Source organism: Argopecten irradians, chromosome 13 (genome assembly GCF_041381155.1).
Source record: "Argopecten irradians isolate NY chromosome 13, Ai_NY, whole genome shotgun sequence".
In the NCBI taxonomy this organism is placed as follows: domain Eukaryota; kingdom Metazoa; phylum Mollusca; class Bivalvia; order Pectinida; family Pectinidae; genus Argopecten; species Argopecten irradians.
In genome coordinates this window covers 6,942,970-6,957,022 of record NC_091146.1, presented here as the reverse complement: position 1 = coordinate 6,957,022, position 14,053 = coordinate 6,942,970, and the positions used below count along the sequence as shown (strand labels likewise).

The window sequence follows — 14,053 nt, the reverse complement described above, 5'->3', positions numbered from 1 at the left end:
TTTTACGACAATTAAAAACATACGTCAGATGACGCATGCGTAATTGGATTATGTTTGTGTATTTCAGAAATATTTTGACGAACATGGCGCCATGTGCTTTGTTAATGTTTATATCACCTGGATTTTTTTCTCGACACTAGTATGAATCAACATTTCATAGTTTCAGAAAATGTAAGATTTGATGTATCAAACAACAATAAGGGAGAATCGCTGAAAAATGCCAGAATCGGGCACCTGGCTGGTCTGCCGAGCGATGTCAATCACAATCGTGCCAATGTTTACATCTCTGAAAATGACAGATCCGAACTGATAAACGGAGACTCCCGTTATGGACGGGAGACACAGCCTAAAAGTCGGTATAGTAATATCGAGGAAGGACTAGAGTCTTCCGTAAGGTATGTAACAACGTTAACTGATTTTCATAAATATTGTAAGTTTATGAAATTGATATTTCATTAATTCACCAAATTTCTTAAAATTTACGTTATGAAAATTGATCCAAAACATTTTATGTGGTGTAATTCAATGCCTTTGTTATTGGAAATGCTACAAAATAGTTTATTGTTGCCATTATAGCGTATATGTTCATGTGTTTTGATAACTAGTGGAGGTGTAATTTATCAAAACATTGGCGTGACCCTTAGCGTGTCCTCATATAACCAAAACTAGGTCATGGGGTCAAGACTCCATATTACGCATACACGCACCCTTTACGTGTAGGCCAATAGGCCTATATACTATATATCGAGGTACGATAGGTAGGCATAGTCTAAGTCAGATCACAGGGCCATTTATGGTCTCTATATGAAAAAGATAGCCAGAAATACAATACATATAAATATTTATATGTATTTCTGGTTATTTTTTCATTTAGACTATACATGGCCCTGTGTCGGATGTGTTAAATCAGTTTTAAAATAAGAATTTTAAAAAAAAACGAATTATTGTGGACAAAACGAAACCACATTTAGGTTCTACAATGTATAATATATATTGAATCTACATGTTTTTGATTAAATAGTTTTGCTTTTGGCTTTAATTGTGTTCTCATACATGTATTTAATTATATGAATATTCGATCATTATAAATAGTTGTATCTGACAGATTTCCTATATAATATCTATATTTATGAACACCAGTTATTTATACTAGTTTATAACTTTCTCGGATAAAATGGAGTAATTTTGGAGTAAAGTGCGATCTTTTTAAAAAAGTGCAGTCCTTTTAATTTGTTGTCCATTAAAAGTATATGAGAACGAAGTAACAGAAATCCCTGTATATTGTGCATTAATTTTCATGTTATCATGATAATTCACAATTTGGATAAAAATTCTTGTTGACTGTATCTATCTAGGAAAATGCTTCAAAAGAAATCAAGTTAATCACCTTATAGAGATGACTGTGAAAGATAAATTTACTTGCATGAAAACAATACAGTGTTAATATATCCTGATAGTAGATGTACCAGAATGTGGTTTGCAACATTTTCAGGTACAGGATGTACATCGACTGTTGAGTGTTGATATTGTTTCATTTCTTGACTGTTTTTTTACAGCAATGAAGCTAAGGACAGAATCAACAGGATTGTGGTAAGTTATGATGTGGAAGTTTAATGGTTCTTCTTCCTTTGCTTCTTCTGTTTTCTTCTCCAGGCCATTCAACTTTTGTGTTGTGGTAACTATGGTGATAATAGTTATACATCCAGTAATATTTGTTTGACTAAGTGGATGTCTGGTGTTGATGGTGCACTACTGTTAGTAAATTAAAGTATGATTAAATCTTGCTGTCCAATCCTCTTGATGTGATGAACATCAGAATGTTGCACCAATATAAACTGCGGGAAATAGGCAATTGGCACCTAGATCAGTTAGTATATTTAAGCTGTGTTTAAGAAATTAAAAAAAATTCTATTTTATACACTTAATGGATGGAAAAGTTTGTTTATGTCCTCCACAATGGTTATAAATAATAGTATCATATATCTCAAAGGATTCAGAAACCATAATGCAGGGCTAATTCACAGTTCTGGATGTATTCGCTTTATTAGTATATATATTAGATATATGTATACATATATATGTATGCAGGTAGATATCAAAAACCAGGCTTCTAATCTATATTTGGGGCAGCTAGAGTTTTGATATTCACGAATCACCAACTCAAGACATATACCGGTAGTAAAAGCCGAATTAACGGTAGAATAATTTAAGGCCAAAAAAAATTTATATACATAACTGAAAAAAATAGAGTAGGTCAGTCAGGATTTTTTTGTATTGTATTTATTTATTTTTGAGGAGGGGTTCAGTTGCTTTATTACTACATTACGAAGTAATTTGTCTTTTTGGCTTTAGGCTGGCAAGAAGTCTTTTATTTCTCATTGCTGTGTTCTCATTAAAGCAAGTGTAAAAATCTTAAGCTGAAAACTTCACACACTACATTTTTGTTTTGAAAAAGTGTGATAAAATAGCTCTAGGAATGGATCGAGGTAAAAACTTCTAGGCTACATGTAGGTAGGGGTAGCTGAAACATACATTTTTCTGCCTAAACAATACATGCACTTTTAGCAGTTATTTATGCAGTAAATTCATTATCATGAATGGCCTGGATTTTGTCTCATTATAATTTGATTCCAATTTTAATTTTATGTCATTATCTATAGGGAGATGTGAAAAGCCTGTCGGATGTGGAGAAACTACTACTGTACCTACGCCTGCCAACAGGAGATACCAGCAAGGACCTCAGACAGTATGTGTACAATATGATTGTGGTGATGAAATATATGAAGAAGAAAAACCATGATGACTCTTTATATTTTTACCAATTTAAGAAATCAAAATAGTATTTCCTTAAGTCATTTTTCGGATGTAAATACATATTCTAAAGCATTTGTTAACCAATTTAAGAAATCAAAATAGTATTTCCTTAAGTCATTTTTCGGATGTAAATACATATTCTAAAGCATTTGTTAACCAATTTAAGAAATCAAAATAGTATTTCCTTAAGTCATTTTTCGGATGTAAATACATATTCTAAAGCATTTGTTATTGCCTTATTGGTTTACCTTTTCATTAATTATTAGTGATACATTTACATGATTTTGTGCATCAATAACCCATGTCTTTATTAAATGCATATGATGTTATTTGATTTTAAAGAAATTCCGGAAATGTGTCATTTTAACACTCTGAAACCAAAAATTTTGTCATGACGATATACTAGATGAAAAAAATCTATAGACAGAACAGTTGATTTACATGCATGTATGTAGATTATCATTGGTTTATGAACAATATCAATTTACCTCCTAATATTAAAATATGATTGTAAATGCAATCTTTTTAAGAATCCTCTCTATGATATTCTGTATTTGCATATAACAGAGTTATCTACCCTAGTGGGTAGGTATTGACTGTGATGTTATGTGTTTGTGAGCGTAATGTCATGCTTTTTAGAGAAAATGATGTGAGATTTGCTCACAAACAATGACATCACAATGGATACCTACCCAGAGGAAGGGAGGTAAATATGTAGTATACAATAGCAGTTGTAGAGTTAATGTACAGGCTAACCCACAGAAGGCCTTATTGACTAATTTAGGTGGAATTAAAAATATGAGAACCCTCATGTTTATCTAAATATTTGAATAAATAACAAAAAAGAAAATTCTCCATTTGGAATTTGTCTATGATTGTGACTATTAATGCTTTTTGTTACCTTATTAGAATTACATATGGAGTTTGTTTTTCAGGACTCCTACGTCATGTCTACAGACATCCAACAGAACAGAGCAGGCACAGGCTTATACATGGATACGGTCACATCTAGAGGAGGATGTGGAAATCTGTCTCCCAAAGCAGGAAGTCTATGATGATTATAGGTATCAGAACCTGTCTTACTAACCATCTCTTTTTGCTTTTTTTGTAATCTCATGAAAATGAGGTAATAGAGAATATCTATTTGCAATAGAACATCAAACAGATTTGACTGCATTTATACAGATATTATGGAATTAATATTTAGCAATGAAAAATATTGGACAACAAAAAGTTTGAAGCAATTGGTCATTTTCCTAAATACTAAATCAATCTAATTTTCTTTTAATTTAGAATATCAATAATCAAGAAAAAAGATTACTGAGATCATGTATCAGCATTTCTGTATTATGTTTAATCTTATGGAATCTCCTTTCAGGGTGTACTGTGAGAACCATGGTATCCGTCCTTTAAGTACAGCTGACTTTGGGAAGCTGATGAAATGTGTGTTCCCTAATGTAAAACCAAGGCGTCTGGGCCAGCGTGGGCAGTCAAGATATCCTTTTATCACATAACTTGCTCGCCCAGCTATGTCATACGACCATGTCATCAATATTATAATACACACATGTAATAACACTATTATGACGTCACTTGTAGTATTGACGTCAGAATCTGTATATATGACTTCGCATGATGAAACGTCACATCTGAGTCGGATTTCTACTGTATTATATAGAGATAAATTAAAGGTTTCACTTATATTTCTAGTAATATAAGTTATGTCATAAATAAAATTGTACACGAGAGGTTATATAATTTGAAATTTATGAAACTTGTTAAATAATTTAATATGTCACTTGCCTAAAGACTCATGGCATATCAAATTATTGAACATGTTGATAATTTCATATTACATAGCCACTCGTGTAAGATCCTCTATCAAAAACCTAAAGCTAACCTGTTCTGTAATATTGTATTCATGACCATACCTTAAATATCATAAGACACAAAGGTATTGACTCTAATGGTATGTCATAATCAAGTGACGTCTGGAGAAATGATATGTCAACAGGGTTATGAGGACGACAATTCAATATGGCTGTCTCCACTAGATTTTTGCAGTCGATCTTGATAATAAACATCTTTGAATTGCAGATTTTTGTTGGTATGTGATAAAAAGTATCTTTAAAGTGTTGATTTTAAATGAGATGTTATGAAAGTTGTCTTATATACAGGCTTTATATATGCTTATTGATACAATATTCTCTGTAATCACGACTCTTTAAATACGAATTACACCTTAACACAACTCACATACTGTTATGGTGGATTAAGGAAGAAGTTAGACATTGAGGCTCCAAACCTTCCAGACCTGGAGATCAGTCCTCATAAACAACAGGCATGTACACTTCTACCATGATACATATAAACAATGTCAGTCCTCATAAACAACAGGCATGTACACTTCTACCATGATACATATATACAATGTCAGACCTCATAAACAACAGGTATGTACACTTCTACCATGATACATATATACAATGTCAGACCTCATAAACAACAGGTATGTACACTTCTACCATGATACATATATACAATGATCAGAACCATGATACATATATACAATGTCAGACCTCATAAACAACAGGTATGTACACTTCTACCATGATACATATATACAATGTCAGACCTCATAAACAACAGGTATGTACACTTCTACCATGATACATATATACAATGTCAGACCTCATAAACAACAGGTATGTACACTTCTACCATGATACATATATACAATGTCAGACCTCATAAACAACAGGTATGTACACTTCTACCATGATACATATATACAATGTCAGACCTCATAAACAACAGGTATGTACACTTCTACCATGATACATATATACAATGTCAGACCTCATAAACAACAGGTATGTACACTTCTACCATGATACATATATACAATGTCAGACCTCATAAACAACAGGTATGTACACTTCTACCATGATACATATATACAATGTCAGACCTCATAAACAACAGGTATGTACACTTCTACCACACTGATACATAATATACAATGTCAGACCTCATAAACAACAGGTATGTACACTTCTACCACAATACATATATACAATGTCAGACCTCATAAACAACAGGTATGTACACTTCTACCATGATACATATATACAATGTCAGACCTCATAAACAACAGGTATGTACACTTCTACCATGATACATATATACAATGTCAGACCTCATAAACAACAGGTATGTACACTTCTACCACAATACATATATACAATGTCAGACCTCATAAACAACAGGTATGTACACTTCTACCATGATACATATATACAATGTCAGACCTCATAAACAACAGGTATGTACACTTACTACATATACAATGTCAGACCTATAAACAACAGGTATATTCTACAATACATATATACAATGTCAGACCTCATAAACAACAGGTATGTACACTTCTACCACAATACATATATACAATGTCAGACCTCATAAACAACAGGTATGTACACTTCTACCATATACATATATACAATGTCAGACCTCATAAACAACAGGTATGTACACTTCTACCACAATACATATAACAATGTCAGACCTCATAAACACAACAGGCATGTACACTTCAACCTCATAAACACACACATATACATATATACAATGTCAGACCTCATAAACAACAGGTATGTACACTTCTACCATGATACATATATACAATGTCAGACCTCATAAACAACAGGTATGTACACTTCTACCATGATACATATATACAATGTCAGACCTCATAAACAACAGGTATGTACACTTCTACCATGATACATATATACAATGTCAGACCTCATAAACAACAGGTATGTACACTTCTACCATGATACATATATACAATGTCAGACCTCATAAACAACAGGTATGTACACTTCTACCATGATACATATATACAATGTCAGACCTCATAAACAACAGGTATGTACACTTCTACCACAATACATATATACAATGTCAGACCTCTTAAACAGCAGGTATATACACTTTTACCACAATACATATATACAATGTCAGATATAAATCACTCACATGATACATACAATGTCAGACCTCATAAACAACAGGTATATACACTTTACCATGATACATATATATACAATGTCAGACCTCATAAACAACAGGTATATACACTTTACCACAATACATATATACAATGTCAGACCTCATAAACAACAGGTATACACTTCTACCACAATACATATATACAATGTCAGACCTCATAAACAACAGGTATGTACACTTCTACCACAATACATATATACAATGTCAGACCTCATAAACAACAGGTATGTACACTTACTACCATGATACATATATACAATGTCAGACCTCATAAACAACAGGTATATACACTTCTACCATGATACATATATACAATGTCAGACCTCATACACAACAGGTATGTACACATATATCATGATACATATATACAATGTCAGACCTCATAAACAACAGGTATGTACACTTCTACCATGATACATATATACAATGTCAGACCTCATAAACAACAGGTATATACACTTCTACCATGATACATATATACAATGTCAGACCTCATACACAACAGGTATGTACACATCTACCATGATACATATATACAATGTCAGACCTCATAAACAACAGGTATGTACACTTCTACCATGATACATATATACAATGTCAGACCTCATAAACAACAGGTATGTATACTTCTACCACAATACATATAAACAATGTCAGACCTCATAAACAACAGGTATATACACTTCTACCATGATACATATATACAATGTCAGACCTCATAAACAACAGGTATATATACTTTCTACCATGATACATATATACAATGTCAGACCTCATACACAATAGGTATGTACACTTCTACCATGATACATATATACAATGTCAGACCTCATACACAACAGGTATGTACACCTCTACCATGATACATATATACAATGTCAGACCTCATAAACAACAGGTATGTACACATCTATCATGATACATATATACAATGTCAGACCTCATAAACAACAGTTATATACACTTCTACCACAATACTTAAATACAATGTCATACCTCATAAACAACAGGTATATACACATATATACGTCAACTCATCAAAGTATTACACACAAATACATATATACAATGTCAGACCTCATAAACAACAGGTATGTTACACTTCTACCATGATACATATATACAATGTCAGACCTCATAAACAACAGGTATGTACACTTCTACCATGATACATATATACAATGTCAGACCTCATAAACAACAGGTATGTACACTACTACCACAATACATATATACAATGTCAGACCTCATAAACAACAGGTATGTACACATCTACCTTGATACATATATACAATGTCAGACCTCATAAACAACAGGTATATACACTTCTACCATGATACATATATACAATGTCAGACCTCATAAACAACAGGTATGTACACTTCTACCATGATACATATATACAATGTCAGACCTCATAAACAACAGGTATGTACACTTCTACCACAATACATATATACAATGTCAGACCTCATAAACAACAGGTATGTACACTTCTACCACAATACATATATACAATGTCAGACCTCATAAACAACAGGTATGTACACATCTACCATGATACATATATACAATGTCAGACCTCATAAACAACAGGTATGTACACATCTATCATGATACATATATACAATGTCAGACCTCATAAACAACAGGTATGTACACTACCACAATACATATATACAATGTCAGACCTCATAAACAACAGGTATGTACACATCTACCACAATACATATATACAATGTCAGACCTCATAAACAACAGGTATGTACACATCTACCACAATACATATATACAATGTCAGACCTCATAACAACAGTAACCACCAGGTATGTACACTTCTACCATGATACATATATACAATGTCAGACCTCATATAGAACCTCATAAACAGCAGGTATATGATAACACTTCTACAGTACAATGGTACATATAAACACTGTCATTCGTCATAAAAAGTAAACCATATGTACACTTCTACCATGGTAAATAGCAGGTATGTACATTTCTACCATGGTAAAAAGCAGGTATGTACACTTCTACCATGGTAAATAACAGGTATGTACACTTTTACCATGGTAAATAGCAGGTATGTACCGTATGTACACTTCTACCATGGTAAAAAGCAGGTATGTACACTTCTACCGTGGTAAATAGCAGGTATGTACACTTCTACCATGGTAAATAGCAGGTATGTACCATATGTACACTTCTACCATGGTAAAAAGCAGGTAAGTACACTTCTACTGTGGTAAATAGCAGGTAAGTACTGTACACTTCTACCATGGTAAATAGCAGGTATGTACCGTATGTACACTTCTACCATGGTAAATAGCAGGTATGTACACTTCTACTGTGGTAAATAGCAGGTATGTACACTTCTACCATGGTAAATAGCAGGTATGTACCGTATGTACACTTCTACCATGATAAATAGCAGGTATGTACACTTCTACTGTGGTAAATAGCAGGTATGTACTGTATGTACACTTCTTCCATGGTAAATAGCAGGTATGTACCGTATGTACACTTCTACCATGGAAAATAGCAGGTATGTACATTTCTACCATGGTAAATAGCAGGTATGTACACTTCTACCATGGTAAATAGCAGGTATATATGTACTGTATGTACATTTCTACCATGGTAAATAGCAGTTATGTACCATATTTAAACTTCTACCGATGTACCATGGTAAATCACAGGTATGTACCGTACATACATTTCTACCATGGTAAATAGCAGGTATGTACCATATGTACACTTCTACCATGGTAAATAGCAGGTATGTACACTTCTACCATGGAGCAGGTATGTACACTTCTACCGTGGTAAATAGCAGGTATGTACACTTCTACCGTGGTAAATAGCAGGCATGTACCATATGTACACTTCTACCATGGTAAATAGCAGGTATGTAACGTATGTACACTTCTACCATGGTAAATAGCAGGTATGTACACTTCTACTGAGGTAAATAGCAGGTATGTACACTTCTACCGTGGTAAATAGCAGGTATGTACCGTATGTACATTTCTACCATGGTAAATAGCAGTTATGTACCATATTTAAACTTCTACCGATGTACCATGGTAAATGGCAGGTATGTACCGTACATAATTTCTACCATGGTAAATAGCAGGTATGTACCATATGTACACTTCTACCATGGTAAATAGCAGGTATGTACACTTCTACCATGATAAATAGCAGGTATGTACTGTACATACATTTCTACCGTGGTAAATTGAAGGTATGTACCATAGGTACACTTCTACCATGGTAAATAGCAGGTATGTACCATATGTACATTTCTATCATGGTAAATAGCAGATATGTACAGTATGTACGCTTCTACCATGGTAAATATCAGGTATGTACCATATTTAAACTTCAACTGTGGTAAATAGCAGGTATGGACCATACATACACTTCTACCATGCATGGTAAATAGCAGGTATGTGCATTCCTTATATAATTACAATGCCACTCCTAACAAACAACAGGTATGCACACCATGTACATAAACATACTATCAGTCCTCTTATAACATGCATACAAGTACTTGTCTGATATTATTTCATCTAAACTATATAAATATTTAGTCTTCATATAATTTTTTGATGATCAGACTTTTATATGCTAGCAGCAAACACAAAAGTATTAGATGAAATGTGTTTTATAATTATTGGAGTCATTTTAATCAGATACATTCATTTTTGTTTTCTATTTGATGACTAGATAACTAGAACTGACAGATAATTTTTTTTTGCATTTTACATTGTACCATATTTCCATGTTTCTAACCCAGGGTGCAGTGAATTTCACATTAACATGTGAAGCCCAGTGGTTCTTATGTTCTTGTCGTTGTTGTAGGATGCAGGATCAGAGGATGACGAGCTGTACTCGGCCTCCTGCCAGCTGGTATGTGAGTGGGCCCAGAAACTGTTGGAGCAAAGCTTCCCTAGCGTGCGTGAACTGGCTGAACACCTCGTCAGTCATCTGTACGTCAACAGCAAGTCGGTGTCTGCCTTTACTGTGGTGGCTGGGATGCAGGACTCAGGCATACAGAACATGAAAGGTAAATAGAATACAAATCTGTCCTTAAACAACCTGATTGAAAAACATATCCTTATTATCACACCTTTTGACAAAGGAATGGTTATAAGGATCTGTATTTTAATCAGATTGGTCTATAAAGGACACAAATAGGCCTTAGCAATATTGTTCTTTATAAACAAGTGTACTTTATACAGAGGTCAGTTCTATAGTAAATTGTACCATAAACAAGTGTACTTTATACAAAGGTAAATTTTATAGTAAATTGTACCATAAACAGGTGTACTTTATGCGGAGGTGTCAATTTTATAGTAAATTGACCATAAACAGAGGTACTTTATACAGAGGTAAATTTTATAGTAAATTGACCATAAACAGGTCCGCTTTATACAGAAGTCAATTTTATTTATAGTAAATTGTTCCAAATGGGGATCTAATTGCTTATCTGATATCATGGTTATTAGAAAGCTGATGGTTATAAATTTTCAAACACCATTACTTACCATTTTAATAATATCTTATTTATCTTGTTTCCAGTGTCATCCATGTTTTCCAACACTACTGGAGGAGACCGACATAGGGAGACACAGCTTCAGCTCCAACGGAAACTGCATGAACGAGAACAACTTCGGGAACACAAGAAAAAACTTCAGATGCAAAAGGAAGAAAATGAACAGAAGGCAAAAGAGGCACAAGACCGTATGACACCTTCACTGACCTCCCCTACATTGCTGAGAGCTCTTACGTCACCAGCCAGGAGAATCTTCGATAAGAAAGATGAAGATTCCAGTTTGGTTCGATCCAAGTCTGTATTGAGTGGAAAGACGAAGCAAACTGAATCTATCAGAAGCAAGTCTTCTCTAGCAAGGGAAAAGATGAGTCAGAAACAGACAAGGACATGTCAGGAAATGGATGTTGAAATGCCAAGGTCGTCACCAAAAGGTCAAGGTCACAACCAAACAGAGGCCATGGATACTGATGTACAGATTCCTCTAACCAGTCCAAATCCTATAAAAGCTAAAGAGCAAACAGATAAAAAGAATTCAAAGTCCAAGCCTTTGGCTAATGATTCTGGAAATCTTGAAATAGGAAAGGATGACTGGAATGTTTCTCTGATGGCGAGTGTTTTGGATTCAGTTAATCAGACGACAGATACTTGGAACATTGGACAAGAATCTCCAGGGCGACCATTCCACACGATTATGAAACCGGCAGCGGTGTCTAAACATCGAACACAGGTGGATAGTGCTGCATCACTGGTAAAGGTGTTAGACACAGAACCGGAGCAAAGGGAGATAAGTCTATCACCCGATGCCGTAGAAGATACAGCTACAGAACAAAATTCAACAGACAATTCACATGAATTAGTTCCAAAATTTGATGCCATGGAAACTGTGGAGAATATGGAGAAATTGGATGAGTGTCTTCTTTTGTCTTCATCTGTTTCTTCATCTTCATCATCATCTATGTCCTCATCTGTTTCATCGAGAAGTGCATTTGTGCCTTTTTCACAAATGGGTACACGAAAAGAAAATGACATGCTTTCCATGAGAATTCCGTCCTCCACCTCCAGTATGATTTCGGTTGTAACTGAATCTGATGTTCCTGTCTCAGCAAATCATCCTTCCCAACCAGGCACTGTAATATCATCATCCAACATACCACAAATTCCGTCCATTCCTTCTAGTGAATCTCAAACATTCTCCTCAACTGAGGACATTGTGAAACCTCCCAGAAGTTTAAGCTTGAACTTGAATTCTCCGAGTAGCATCAATGTGTCGTATCCTGCATGTAGCACTGTTGGCCTACTAAGTGCTATGTCTGATATTCCATCATCACAAGCATTACCACAAACATCACCATCAACACCAAAAAAGACCAAGTCACGATTTACACCAATCCGTCCTAAAGCCTCTCCTTCGAAGACTGTCTCAAATATACTCAAGGAAAAAAGTACAGAGAATTCCATTTACAACAAATCTAAGCCTGTAGCAACACTTCTCAAAGAGAAACGTGCAAGGGAGGCTGAAGTTCTGGCCCAGACCCAGATAAATAGTGGTGTAACGGTGTCGCCGGGAGGAGTCCATCAATCCAGCCCAGGAGTTCAGATCCAAAACATTCAGAACATTACAGCATCAAGTTTGCCAAAATCATTAGAGCTGAATAAACCCGGGGAATTTTTCATCATACTGAACCCCACCCTTCCAGCTACTGCTGTCAGCAAAATGTCGGTGGTCAGCCCTGTATCAACAGTAACACAGTCATTTTTGTCCAACACCAGTACCATGACAACAAGCTCTAAAGGAAAACCAGATATCGGTAAAGGTCATAGGTCAGTAAATCCAAGTCGAAGTCGTACTAATTCTTCATCCGAGTCTGAAATTGAAAGCATCTTTCCTATGGGGAAAGAAAGCTCTGGAATGATATCGGATTCAGCAGAGGAAAGCTTCACAGATATCAATATGGACGAAACTCCTTCAAAATTGGTGAAAATTGACAGTGATCAAGGTGTTTCATCCCGACCAGGTAGTCGGTGTTCAGTTGACAGAGAAACACCCTCATTTGGTCGTAAACGGAAGATCTACACTTGTGGAAATGTTTCTTATCATAAAAGGATAAATTCTACAGATGATACAGACGACGAGGTGGTCATCATTGACCATAAAGACTCTGGTAAAGATTCCAGGCGGGCAAAGTCATGTTCTCTTGAACAGCAGGACAAAGACGAGATCATGTCCCCTATGCATAAGGAAAACCTTAACCATACTATTGAAAGTATACACTGCCCTGACATCTCAATCCTGGAGATTGATGCCTTGTCTGATAGTGGCTTAGATTCCGAGCCATATGAAAGTAAATAGAACCGACGCAGTCCAATTGGACAATAGATATCACATTCGAATTCGAGCTCCACGCGCGTTCTAAACTTTGACCTAATGATCATTGCAATCGGAATTCCACCTACCTTCACATATTTCGTTGATGTGTACCAGGTAAATAGACTGATTTATCTGAGTTTCATAAATTTTATTAAGTATTTCTATGACGGTGAATATTTCAAAATAATTTGATTCTTGCTTGTCACAGGGCATTAAGTTTAACA

General features: G+C 34.9%; 1 protein-coding gene across 1 annotated transcript; it reads left to right on the top strand.

Moving 5' to 3' along the window:
- The first annotated feature begins 72 nt into the window (after positions 1-72).
- LOC138306627 (DNA-binding protein RFX7-like) lies at positions 73-13,811 on the top strand. Its single transcript, XM_069247066.1, has 8 exons — positions 73-395; positions 1,557-1,590; positions 2,661-2,746; positions 3,750-3,878; positions 4,193-4,312; positions 5,074-5,155; positions 10,768-10,972; positions 11,488-13,811. Exons 1-8 carry the CDS (start codon positions 142-144, stop codon positions 13,809-13,811), a joined length of 3,234 nt encoding a protein of 1,077 aa, XP_069103167.1. The 5' UTR covers positions 73-141.
- Positions 13,812-14,053: the final 242 nt, after the last annotated feature.

Bases quoted from the DNA above. Each gene is read 5' to 3' on its own strand.
- LOC138306627 (XM_069247066.1), top strand. From the start codon at position 142: ATGAATCAACATTTCATAGTTTCAGAAAATGTAAGATTTGATGTATCA. The intron at 1,591-2,660 runs GTAAGTTATGAT...CATTATCTATAG, and splicing joins ACAGAATCAACAGGATTGTG to GGAGATGTGAAAAGCCTGTC. The intron at 10,973-11,487 runs GTAAATAGAATA...TCTTGTTTCCAG, and splicing joins AGGCATACAGAACATGAAAG to TGTCATCCATGTTTTCCAAC.